Here is a 14,163-nt window from a genome sequence, read left to right as displayed (position 1 = left end):
AAATTGTATGTTCAAGAAATATGGATGATCAACAACATATCAAAAGCTTGAGAAATTATTGTATGAGCTTATAGAAACACACTCCACAAAACGAGTATAATCGAATTTTTTCATGTATGAAAAGAATTTCGTATATGTAATAGATCAAAAGGCCCATCCTATTTTAAGTAAGTTTAAATAAATATTTATTAATTCTTATACATGAATTTTCTTATAGTTTTAGTTTTCCTAAAAGATTTTTTATTTATTTTAATCATTAAAAAAATTAATTTTAAAGTATTGTTTGTGTTTAGTTAATAATAAAGTTATGTACATGCATAATAATAATAATAATATTTTATTAATTTATTTTTCAGATGACATATATTCATAGTTTGAAAGATCGACATGGATTGAGAATTGGAGAACAATATACTTAGATCGATCACGTCATCGATTGAATTGTAAGAATTGTTAAGTGGTTAAACTTCGATAGGTTTTAGTCAGTTATGTTGGTTCATATATTTTATTTTATTTTATTTAGGAAAAAGAAATAACTCTGTTTTGTTTTCAATTTTTTTTTAAAAAAAAAACTGGAAAAAACTAAAAAAGAATATGAATGACAAAAATGTTACACACATAAATGAAAATAGAAAACCTAAGAGCAAAGACTCTCGCACAACCTGAACCAACGTTGTTATTGTCGTTGTTGGCCCTAGCGCTATCTCCGTTAGACCCAAACCCAAAACCATTGTCTTCGCCACAAATCCAGCGTTGTCCAACGCAGTTTGCATGTCCTAAACCCTTTTCGAGATTGGATGGTGTTGTGCGATTTAATTAACCTTCTACACGTGGGATTAATATTTGTGGGTAGAGATGAAGTCAGGCAACAATGTTGGTATCACGATTAAAACACAAGTAACATACTACTTTGTTAAAAAAAGTTAGACTTTACATTTTTAGTGCACACCATGATTTATATGATCAGGGTATATTTCTTTATTAAATAATAATGTAAAACTATTTTATATTATTATTTCATAATCTATTTTTTCATATTTATTTTATCATGTTGGTTGGTATAATATGGGACAGATGCAAAAACCATTAAAGGGAGACCGATTTTTTTCTTATTTGATAATTAATTACTTAAATAGGAAATTTTCAATAAATATTAAATATTTATTTAAGAAATAACTATTTTAATAAGTGATGATTTTATAAAAGTATTTATTAATTTTACAAATAAAAAATTATTTTAATTTCAAATAATATATACATTATATAATATAAAATATAAACATTTATTGTTTGACTATATATAGAAAATATAAGAGGTGGTAGCAGAGAGGGGGATCGTTGCCTCTTTCTTACTCCTCTAAATTCGTTTTTGAGTATAATAATAAAATCTTATTGTTCATATATATAAAGATCAATAATAAATTTATTAAATTTTTTTAGAATAAAAAATCAAAATTAAAAAAAAATAATAGAGAGAAAATGAGAAAGAATGGTTCACATTTAGTTTCTGATCATTGAAATCAGTACGTATTTATATGAACACAATGTGTTTTTTATCAAATTCTTTAACTCGTGTATTACCCCCCTAAAGCGGATGGTTGGTATCTGTTGGAACAAGAACAAAGCTCAAACACACTCACACAAACTGTAGTAGCAGAGAATGAGAAAAATGAGAGAAAAGGAACTTAGCAGTGGTTTTCAAAATTGATCATATTAGTATACTTTAGCAAATGCTTGTATATATAGCATATCAGAACAACAAAAATCAATCTAATGATAATCTATCAAATTGACTTTATTTAACTAATCCCATCTATTGGTTAGGATCATTTCTAACATCTCCCCTTGACTCAAATCAATTACAAACTAACAACTCTCTCAACTCCTTAAACCTTTCACTCTTCAAGGACTTAGTCATAATGTCTGCAAGCTGTTTCTCAGTTCTGCAGTGTTGAAGTCTGATCTTCCCCTTACTCACTTGATCTTTGGGGAAATGAAATTTGATGTCTATATGCTTGCTCTTGTCATGTGACACATGATTCTTAGCCAAATCAATTGTTGATTTGTTGTCCACCAATAAATCCACTGCCTCACTAGTAAACACCTTTAATTCTTCAAGTAGGGAGGATATCCACAAAGCTTGACAGGCAGCTTCACAGGCTGCAATGTATTCGGCTTCAGAAGTGGACAGTGCTACTACTGTCTGCTTCTTAGAACTCCAGGATATGGGAGACCCTGACAACAGGAAAACTTGTCCCATGGTGCTCCTTCTGTCTACCAGATCACCACACCAATCAGAATCAGAATAGACTACAAGGTGTAGGCTATCATCTCCCTTAGTGTGATGAGGAAACAAAATGCCATATCCGAGTGTTCCTCTCAGATACCTCATGATTCTTTTAGATGCAATCAAGTGTGGTTGTCTAGGAGCACTCACAAATCTGTTGACCAAACCAACACTGGAAGCCACTTTTGGCCTGCCGTGGCAAATAAACCTCAGACTACCAACAATCTACCTGAACATAGTTCCATCGACAGAGCCCTCTTCTTCACACTTCACAAGCTTTAAATTCAATTCAGCTGGAGTCTCTGCTGGTTTGCAACCCATCATTCTAAATTTCTTCAGGACTTCAGAGATATATTTCTTTTGATGCATGAAAATGCCTTTCTCGGTGTAGGCAAATTCAAACCATAGAAAATAGGGTAGAATGGCCAGATCAGTCATCTCAAATTCACTCTTCAACCCTTGCTTAAGTGCTTCAATAGCAGTCAAACTACTACTAGTGACGAGTAGATCATCAACATACAAGCACAACACCACAATCTCAGTTTCACTTACTATTTTGATATACACACCATGCTCAATTGAGAACTTCTCAAAGCCAAAACTAGTGAGAAAGGAGTCAATTCTTTTGTTTCATGCCCTAGGTGCTTGTTTCAAGCCATATAGGGCCTTCCCGTAAGGCTTCCGTAACTTTTTCGTAAAGTACGAAAATGGGGTGAACTTAGTAATTGGTATGCGCTCAAAAATCTTCCTCAAGCCTCTGGGCGGCAAGCACCTCCCCGTTTCTCCTATAAATAGGGGGAGGAGGCTGAGTTTCAAGGGCCCCTGACCTCTATGTTATGCATTTCTACTATTTTGGGTGAAAAAATATGTTTCCGTGAAGAAAATCCAAGTCGAGGTGCTTCCGTAACGCTTCCTAGACGTTTCCATGAGCAAATCCGTGAAGATTTTCCGTTGTTCTTCACCGTTCTTCGTTCGTTCTTTGGTCTTCAACCGGTAAGTGTTCGAATTCGAAACTTTCAATTCATTTCTTGTTTTGTTTGCTTTCATCTTCATCTCGTTCACTTTCGATTTTTTTTCTTCCACTTTTAACAAGCTTTTTACCGTTTATTTAAGTTGTTATCTCGCCTAATAATTGATAAAATGAATTTCAACTGATCATTTGTGTTATAATCTCATTTAATCACTATTAAAATAAAATTCAACCGATCGTTCACATTGTAACTTCGGTTAAATAAAAAAACAAAATAATAATAAAATAATCAAAATATCTTCAAAAAAATAATAATAAAATAATCAAAATATCTTCAAAAAATAATAATAAAAATAATCAAAATATCTAGAAAAAAATAATAATAAAATAATAAAAAAAATCAATCGAACGTTTTTGTTTGAAAGTTTCATTGAATGAATTGACTAATAATCGAAGTGAAACTAAGACTAAAATCAACTCACAAACCAAATTTTGTCCGCAAAAGTCACTCAAAATCGTTTTAAGGTCCAACGCCATAAAATGGTTCTCTTTGCTTTTATCGGATGACATGGACCGTTCAAAAGCATAAAATCAACACGTAACTTTACCGCTTTTGCAAGAACTACGTAGGTCTGATTTCCTCATCGCAATTGAGGATATGTAGGAGCAAAAGCCCCACTTTTTTCGACCACCCCAAGAGATCGTTAATGGTTCAACACCTTAATGTTCCTCTCCTTTCAAAACCAAGAGATCGTTAATGGTCCAACGCCTTAACGTTTCTCTCCTTTTCAAAAATCAAAAGATCGTTTAATGGTCCAACACCTTAAACGACTTTTGTTCGGTTAAAATATATCTTGCAAAAAAAGATAAAAACAACTTAACCAACATTTAGTTCTAAAAGAACTACGTAGGTCTGATTTCCTTATCGCAATTGAGGAATACGAAGGAGCGAGGGAAACACCCTTGTCGACCACACCAAAATTAAAAACATAAAAAGCATAAAAACACAAAAAGACATAAAAAGGGAAAACAAAAAAAGTTGAAGTCATGATATTGCACATTTAATCTAAGGTTGTCGTCCCTTATGGCGGACGCGTGGGGTGCTAATACCTTCCTCATGCGTAAATACAACTCTCAAACCTTTCACACTTAAAGTTCGTAGATCACACGTTCCGATTTTTCCAATGTTTTCCTTGAATAAACGTTGGTGGCGACTCCGCGCATTTTCCTCCCATGGAAGACGGACCCGTGAGCCCCACGTCACCCTCCCGTCGAAGGGTAGGTTGTGACACACTTGCAAATCAATTGAGTATTCTTCTAAGGTCTTCAATTTGTATTATCATCTCTAAAAGAGAGAAATTCTTCTATACATTCTAAAAATATTGTTGTGATTAAGAGATTGTTCATCTCTTGACTTGTGCGAATCCTAAACACAACGGAGAGGAATCCCAAGGTGTATTCAGAAGTTGTAAAGAGTTTATAAAGATAGTGGAAAATCTCAAGTGGGTTGTTTGTGGACTAGACATAGGCACGGGAAGTGGCCGAACCAGGATAAAACGAGTTTGCAATTATCTCTTCCCTTATCTTAGTTATTTTATTACAGTTTACTCTATCTTGCACATTTAAAAGAATATTATTAAATTGGTTGCTTCTTCTTCTTCTTCTTCTGCATTCTAAGCCTATCATATATCATTTAAAAGGGGGGGGGGGGGTTAAAATTTGTTATTTGAAAAATTTTAAAACTTAATTCACTCCCTCTTAAATTATTGAGACCACTTGTCCAGTAGATTATAAGTTAAGATAATGTAATTCGTATTCAAATGTAATTTGGTTAAGTGATTATGAGAGTTCAGAGTGTGGAAGGTCTTATTTTGCTTATGAAACTAGGGATATGTTCATGAAGGTGATGAGCACATAAGTAAGTGAATTAATGATGTGATGGATGTTATGTGATTGTTTGAGATATGATCAATAAAAAATTGTACATATTATTAATCTTATAAATTTTTAAGAAAATTTAGTAAATTTATCTTAGAGAGAATGCCTTTATTTGTTGAGATTATCCTGCTATTGATTGAGATATATATGTGTGATGAGATGATGATGATGAATGATAATCTTGTATTGTAATTGTCTCTACGAGTTGAAAAGGTTAGCTATGGTCTTTGGAAGGGTTTTTTATTGGAAAAAAAATGTTATACTTGGGAGGATAAGTTCCATACCAAAACTCTACCCCCACTAAAGCGACCCAGGGGTCTCACCTAGTGAGATATCTTCATAAGTACCACCCCCATGTTTTTGTTTCTAAATGGTGTAATGAAGTGTTGAGAACTACTTCCCAACAAACTTAATGACTCTTTTGTCATATAGGGGATGAGTTGTTGTTATGTGGATGGTTGTTGTTGAGATGTCACTTGGACCTTTAGGTTAGGTCATGTGAGATGACAAGTATGGAGATGCCATATCTAAGACCTCAGGGGTTCCAAATATGTTTTTGTTGTCATTATATGGTAGGAACATAGTTGGTGTATAGAAATATATCGTGTGTGCACAGATGGTGTAGGTTCATACGAGTAAGCACGCAAGTTAAGGGTACTTGGTGGGCTCTCAACCTAGAGCTAGAGGTTTTCGTGGTAGTTTATGCTAAATGGGCCTATAGAATATATGGGGATGAATCCCTATAGATGTACGGTCTTGTGAACCTACATAGATAAGCCATAGTCACACTTATCTATTTTCGATAAAGCCACACTTCCCTTGTAGGGTTAACCCAAGAGACCCCCCTGAATGGTCAGGAAGAAAGACTATGTTAGGGAATGAGGCTTATAAGAGTTTGCTCAAATGACGTCGAATCTCCATGTAGTAAAGTATGTCTTTGGTGGTTGTGTTTGATGTACTTGGTGAGTGCGATTGATAGACTCGTGATGATGGTGTTTGGTGATTGATTGATGATGTTGATTACCTGATTGTAATTCATGATGATTGTAAATAATATGCTCCTTAGATGTTTTGTTTATCTGTGGAATTAAAGATAATGTCAAGAGATTTACAATAACTCACGCACCATGCTCAACCAACTAGGCTAGACCTCCTTGATAGATGTTCATTAGATGTAACTGGTTATTATTGTTATTTGGAATTTAAATGCCATGTTTAAAATTTAATTGAGGTTTAATTATTCATTATTTGTTGATTTTTAATTTCTTTAAGTATGCTTGTTTTGGTGAGCTTATCCTTGTGTTGCGGCACATGCGGTTGTGCTTGTGATATCCTATGGAGGCATCGCGGATAAACATGCATGGATGTGAAGACACATTGCTCATTTGCTTTTCCTTGTTTAGCCATGTTTGTATAGTTGACTAGCTCATGTGTTTAGGATATGTATAAGAGTTGTATACACACACACATTGAAGTGCCATGAGACATGTGATTTTATTCAATTGATCGTGTATACATGAACACTTATCTTGAAGTTAATGCTTTTATCTTTTGAAAATACAAAAAGTTCACAAGTATTTTTATAAATAAATTAATTGAAGATTTTGAAATAAAGTAAAATAAAGTCTTTTGCTTGATAGCTTCTAGTTTCATGTAGCAGAGGTGGGTCATTACAAATAGGATTTTTGTAGTATTTGTTTCTATATTTTTAAAAATAAAATAAAATACCCATATAGTTGGTCTCTTTTCTATGCAGGTAATAGTTTTAATTTTTATTTCCATAGTTGTTGAGTACTTTTATATACCTGTATTTGCACCTTTTTAATGTACAAAGAAAGAAATTAGAAAAAAATTGTTAAGGGGTGAATTTGAGGATAAATAAATAAATATTAATATGAAACATAAGTGATATTACACAATATTTGGAAAAAAAAAATGACTAAGCACAAGCACAAGTTAAAAAAGAAAATATGTTACTAAGCTTAGCACAAATACACGAGAGTTGGACTGGTATCAATTTTCTGAAGTGTTAGAAACTCTATCAAATTGTTTGATGATCATACACTTGTGATTAGAGAGTTTATTCTTTGCTTTTAAAAGTTATTTTTTTTGTGTTCGAGCTTAACTATATATCATCCAGCTCTTTGAGAGTTTTAAATCTTATATTCATTTCAAATTGTTGTTTGGATTCCAACTTACATTCACGTATATTCGCTAATTTCCTTCATTTGAACTTGCACCAAATTAAAAAGCTATAAAGTAAGTAGAACCCTCTTTCAAATATTTTTGAAATTTGTATAAGTGTTTTTCTTATAGAAGCATGAATCTGATACCCTAGTTTTGGAAAGAATAAAATAAATAACGAGTAAACCAACCTCCATGAAGCATCAAAAGAAAACTCAAAACCCATATTGAATGAAGATATTGTACCCTTTTAACTACCAACAACAACTCCAAAGAATATAGAATGATTATTCAAGTTAGGAAGAAACTATTTGACGAACTATTGTAGCAAGAACACACATATTTTCCCAATTTGCATTTATATTGACAATGAAATCATACTTCCAATTAGCCATTTTCCCAAAGGAATAAAGAGAATAATATAAAGGGTAAAGATTACAAAGGATACAACAAACACATAAGGTGAGGTAGAAAGAATGCTTACACAATTTTATAGTAGGTCATAATTAAGATGTGGGGAAAACCCTTTGTTTTCCATTGCAACACAATTCCCAGATGTGAAATTATTTGAATTTGAAGTCTATGAGGCATCCATTAGTTGTAATTATAATGGAAGACTTTCCCAAGGTAAATACCTACAGATAAATTATAACGGAAGACTTTTCCAATTGCTTAATGACTCTCCATAATTTTAGATTAGAGTATTTAATAAAGTATTTAGTATTTAAATACCCTTGTTTTGTGTGGGAAGTGAGTTTTTATACTTGACTATTTTCAAATTTTAAAATTTTATAGAAATAGAAAATATTTTGGAAGAGTATCAAGGAAGCTATTACAGTAAATAATGACATGTGTAAAACTTTTCAATGATGCATGCTAAGTCAGTTTTTTTTACCTGATAATAATGGTTTTAAAATATGTTGGCAACTATAATACTACTATTTTTTCAATTTTAAAAATTTCCAGAAATAGAAAGGAATTTGAAAGAGTATTAAGGAAGTTACTACACCAAATAATAGAATAATAACATGTGCAAAACTTTCCATTTCTACATGAAATTGTATTTTCTATATGTCTCCTATAGATAAATGTTATTAATGTACTCTCTCTGGTCCTTAATATTATACGCCATCCTTTAGAAGGAATTGTTTTTCCTTTTTATTAGGCATTTTACATTTCCCATGAAACACTTAACTTTTTTTTACTAGTTGCCTCTATTAAATACTTTTAAGTATTTGTGATTTTTATTAATAGTCAAGCATTATGTAAAAAAATGGTAGTGATGCATAATATTCTTAGATTTTAATTTTTTTTCAATACACATACCAAGTTAATAATTATTAATAAAGAAAATTGATTCATTAGTAACATTAAAAAACATAAATAAAATCAACTAAATTAACTATTCTATTGATTTGTGCGATTGTGTCAAAAATGTCTTACATTAAGGAGCGGAGAGTAGTATTTAGACAAATATATTAAAAAATGGATTTTCCTTATATGACATTAGTTTTTTTAAAGGATATAATATTATATTTAATTAGTATTTGATATACTATATTTCCACCCTCTAAAATAATTGCGTCCCAAGTTTGTTTTACATATATATAAAAAAGCTAATAAATAAATGAAAAAAATAAATAGTTTTATAAAATTAAATTTATTAAATAGATGTAAGAGAATAGTATTAATACCACATTAAAAAAAGTTAAATGCGTTATTTATTTTGGAATAATTTTTTTTGCCAGATCGATACTTATTTGAGATGGATGTAGTATAGCTTTTGTGTAGCATTTAATATAACATTTAATATTATATATACATGCACATATATTTAACGTAGCATTTAATGTAGTATATTTATTTATTTTGACCAACATTTAATGTAGTATTTATTTAAAATTTTATATTCAATATATTATTTATCGTATAATCTAATTTAATATTTGATATATAATCCTATCTTTATTGTAAATTATTAAACATTTATATTTACAAAATATAATATATTTAAATCTAAATTGGAATTTGTCTCTGTCATTTTAATCTATAATTTTGGACCCTCAACTTTGGTCTCCCTAACATTTTTAAACCATTTCATTTATTTAAGTTATATTGTAAACATTATTATATATACATTTCTATATATACGTATCAATTCTTTTTTAATAATTTTTAATGTTAAATCTGATTTATAAACAATAAAAATGAAATTTAAAAGTATTTGTATGAAAAAATTATTAAATAATAAATATATAATTTAATGATACATATTTTTATTATTATATTTGTCGGAGAAATTTATTATTTATAAACCTAATTTAGCATTAAAGAAATATTTTTAAAGAGGAATTATATATATATATATATATATATATATATATATATATATATATAATATGTTCATATTAGAAATTATAAAGGGATTAAAATTATAATTTAATCTATATTTAAAAAACATTATTTTATGTATGGATGGCAACAATATTTATATCATCCCTAATTTTGTGCCTATAAATCGATGTCTCCCCCCTTGAAATATCACAAGAATTTAACATCACAAAATTCTGAGATATATTTATAGATATAGAACATAGCTATGACAAAGAATGAGATGCACATAATTGGAATTGTGATTATGATCATGATTGTGATGGATTTCTCGCAAGCCAATTACAATCCTTCATTTGGGCAAATTGAGCGAAATCATGTGTCTAATCTAGCTTGTGAGGATAAATGTAGACTAAAATGTGCATTTTTACTAATACCTCCATTTACTCCTGGGTATCTAATATGTCTTTACAAGTGCATGGCAACAAATTGCAAAGCCAACCCCATTGTCCAAGATTGTAAGAGTGGTTGTGGCTTGACCAAGTCCGTTAGCGTCAACGATGGTATTCATTCTTTCACAACATTGACGTCCTTTTAATGTTTTATAATTGAGTTGATAATATTTTTGTATATGTTTTGGTTAATCGACTTTATGTGTTAGATGCTCATGGAGTTGCGGCCGCCGACGTGGTGGATTCCTGTTTACCAGAGTGCCAGAAGTAATGTTTTGTTACAAAATTTTGAAGAACATGGTTGTTAGGATAAATAATACTCATGCATGATTATAATAAATAAATCTTAATTGTTGAGCAATATCTATTTCTATTTTTTCGTAAATCCATTCTTTATCCAATTATATTTTCCTTCATTTTTCATATGTTCCTTTTATAAATTATTGAATATACTTACAAACAATAGTAATGATGAGACTAATTAGTTATTAGACATATGGAAAAATGCATGTGAAAAAATATTAAAAAAAATAAATCAACACGAAAGGCAGAAATGTTGCAAGCACAAATGTCAATAGAAGTGTGGCATGCCCTAAACCCTTTTCGAGATTGGATATGTGACTCTTACTGGACCTTCTACACGTGCGGTTAATATATATTTGTGGGTAGACGAAGTCAAGTAGAAGTGTGGCATTTTCACCAAAATAGGTTAAAAATAAAAATTAATTACTATAATGAATTGATCAAAAAAGTATTTATTAAAATGAAATTTTTTTTTTCATATAAAATGTACAAAGCACCACCTTAAGTGATACTTATGTATTTTTATTTGTTTGCTCTATAGCAAGAGACGTCATTCTAATCCATTTCATTTTGGTTGATGCTAAAAACCTCCTTAATGAAAACATTATGTGTTACATTTTCATGGCTGCAAAATACATGTTTCTTTAACTATTTCTTTTGTTGACATACTGATATTTTCTATCTTTTTTTAATTATTTTGTTGATATATTTATGATTCCTTTGTTAATATTTACTAACTATGCTTAATTAGTTTTTTGTTATAGTAATTACATATATTTAGTGATTCTTTAAATGTTTTTAATGTATTAAATAAATATATTGGTATTATAGGAATTATTTATCATTTTATTAATTATAGGACTAATTTAATTAATCATTATAATTTCAAAGATTAAATTGATCATTCACTTTTTTTTATCTATTTATTTCATTAAGAAATTGATATTTAATTCTCTTCCTTTAATTATTTTGCTAATACATTTATCACCCATGTATTAATATTTAATAACCATGGAAGTTTCGTTAAATATTTTTTTGTATTAAATAAAAATATTAAATGATTCTTGGATTTTTTTAATGTATTAAATAAATATATTTTTGTTATAACACAATTTTTCCATTTCATAAATTTATGAACTAATTTGACCAATCATTATAAGTTCAAAGACTAGTACTCACATGTTTTTTTAGACAATATAGTGAAGTGTTTGGATAGTATGTTTCACGTCTTAGATTTAATTTTGTCTTTGTTTATGTTTCTTTAGATATTTTGTCAATACATTTCTAATTCGTCTAATGATATTTTTAAATATCTCCTATAATAAATACAAATATTAATTTATTCTTGGAATTATTTAATGTATTAAAAACTATTTTGTGTTGGCTTCTTGGAATTATTTAATGTAACAAAAAATATATTCATTAAACAAAATAGTTGTCAGGATGGAGTGTACGGCTGCAATAGGACAAATAAAACATATAAGGTATCACTTAGACGGGTGCCTTCTACTTTTCTTTGTTACAAAAATCATTCTTTTTTTTTTAAAAAATACTTTCTTGATCATCCCATTATGACAACTAGTTTTCATTTTTAACTCATTTTGGTGAAAATGCTCCTAAGTGTTGGTATCACAACTTAAAATACAAATAACATATTGATCTACTAAAAAAGTAAAACTTTATATTTTCAGTGCACATGATTTACATTGTCATTACAGATTCCCTTACACTGATTTATAATTAAATGATAATATAAGCTATTGTACATTATTATTACATAACTCATTTTCTCATATATATTTTTTTACTTTATAATATTTGAATAGGTAATATTTAATAAATATTTATTTAGTGAATAAATATTAAAAACAAATTATTTTATAAAATTATTTATTAGTTTTATAGAAAAAATATTTTAATTTCAAATAATATACACTATATTATATAGAGGAATCCTCATGGCCGGAAGGAAAATACTCGATTGAGAGGAAACAAACCTACTAAAGGTAGTTAGTTAGATTTTCCGATAAAGATTAATCATATGTGAAACTAATAGATACCTCGCACCAACAACATGGTAACAAAAAAATATATATAGTGGAATGCTAATATCCATCCTAGTTGATTTATATTAGCACTCAAGAGAAAAAAATTTGGACTAAAAACCTATTTTTTCTTTTATTTCTCAAAATTTAATTTAAGGATAGTATGATACTTTATTATTCAAATATTTAAAACTCAAATTAAAATATAATATAACCATCAATTCTCTAAAAGATTCACCAAGCCAAAATAAAATCTATAAAATATCAATAATCCCTTTTTAAAATATCTCAATTAACCCATCATCATCATGACCGTTACTATCACTACTATAATTGTCATAGCTAAAAGCACCTTCGACGCCATGATTGTCGTTGTTGTCGTCACCACCACTACTCAAGGGGGTCATGGTGATGGTGTGGTAATCATGATAGAGAGTTTTTTTTATACAAAAAAGTTAAATGATATAATACAATAATATCCTGAATTATGTGCATATTTTTAAGAAAAAAATATCATTTAGTTGTGGTTCAATAACAAATTATTGTGTACGATAAATTTATTGAATTTTATAATAATTGATTTAAGTAGGCTTAAATATATGTTTGATTTCTGTAAGTTAGCATTTGTTCATTTTTGTCTCTATAAGTTCATTTTTTCTAATTTTAGTCCATCTAAGCTGGTGTTTGTTCATTTATAGTCCTTGTAAGTTTGTGTTTTCCAATTTTAATCCCTTTAAAATTCCATTTTTTTTTCCATTTATAATTCTCATAGGGCTGTGATTACACAACCAAAATTGGAAAAACACAAATTTGCATTGCCTAAAAATGAACAAAATATCTTACAAGAACCAAAATTAAAAAATCACAAACTTAGAGGGACCAAAATTGAAAAGTGTGAACTTATAGAGACCAAAAACATATTTAATCATTTTAAATATTATATAAACAATAATTTTTATTAACTAATTGTATAAAAATTTGTACATCAAACAATACATAATAATTATGAGATAGGTAACCTTGTGGAAAGTTTTTTGAAAAGTATGTGAATAAGGATAAAACACGCTAAAAAGTCTAGTGTTGGTCTGTGAGAACAATAATTTATTTTGAAAGTAGTCAAAGCAAATTATCGAGACCTCAAAAATGGCCACCTACAAAGTGTTTTGACTAGAGGAGGATTCTAAACAACAAGGTAATTTAATGAAATATCACTATATGAAGTGTTATAGTATGTAGGTCACTAAAAAATAGACAATTAAGAGTGTTACAAGTAAAACTTTCCATTGCTACATTAAATTGTATTTTTTATAGATAAACATTATTAATGTAGTCAGTGTGATCCTTAATAATAGACACCATTTAGAACGAATTAATGATATTTTTTATTACGCATTTTACAATTCCTATGAAGTATTCAATTTTTTTTACTAGTTGCCCTTATTAAATATTTTAAGTATTTTTAATTTTTATTGATACCGATGCATTATGTAAAAAATGATAGTGATGCATAATTTCTTAGACTTAATGTTTTCACATTATTTGTAATAAATTAATGATTATTAATAAGGATAAAATTAATTCATTAGTAACATTTTCTAAAGAAATCAATAAAATCAACTAAATTAAGTGTTTTTATTGGTATGCATGATTGTG

The 14,163-nt window shown here is 29.0% G+C and overlaps 1 protein-coding gene across 1 annotated transcript; it reads left to right on the top strand.

Moving 5' to 3' along the window:
- Window positions 1-9,909: 9,909 nt before the first annotated feature.
- On the top strand, window positions 9,910-10,547 carry LOC114380816. The gene is made up of 2 exons (XM_028339876.1): window positions 9,910-10,273; window positions 10,372-10,547. The coding sequence occupies exons 1-2, from the start codon at window positions 9,979-9,981 to the stop codon at window positions 10,431-10,433; spliced, it is 357 nt and encodes a 118-aa protein (XP_028195677.1). The 5' UTR covers window positions 9,910-9,978; the 3' UTR covers window positions 10,434-10,547.
- The last annotated feature ends 3,616 nt before the right edge of the window (window positions 10,548-14,163 follow it).

The sequence above is a fragment of the Glycine soja genome, chromosome 13 (assembly GCF_004193775.1).
Source record: "Glycine soja cultivar W05 chromosome 13, ASM419377v2, whole genome shotgun sequence".
NCBI classification, from domain to species: Eukaryota; Viridiplantae; Streptophyta; class Magnoliopsida; order Fabales; family Fabaceae; genus Glycine; species Glycine soja.
This window is presented reverse-complemented; position numbering and strand designations above follow the sequence as displayed.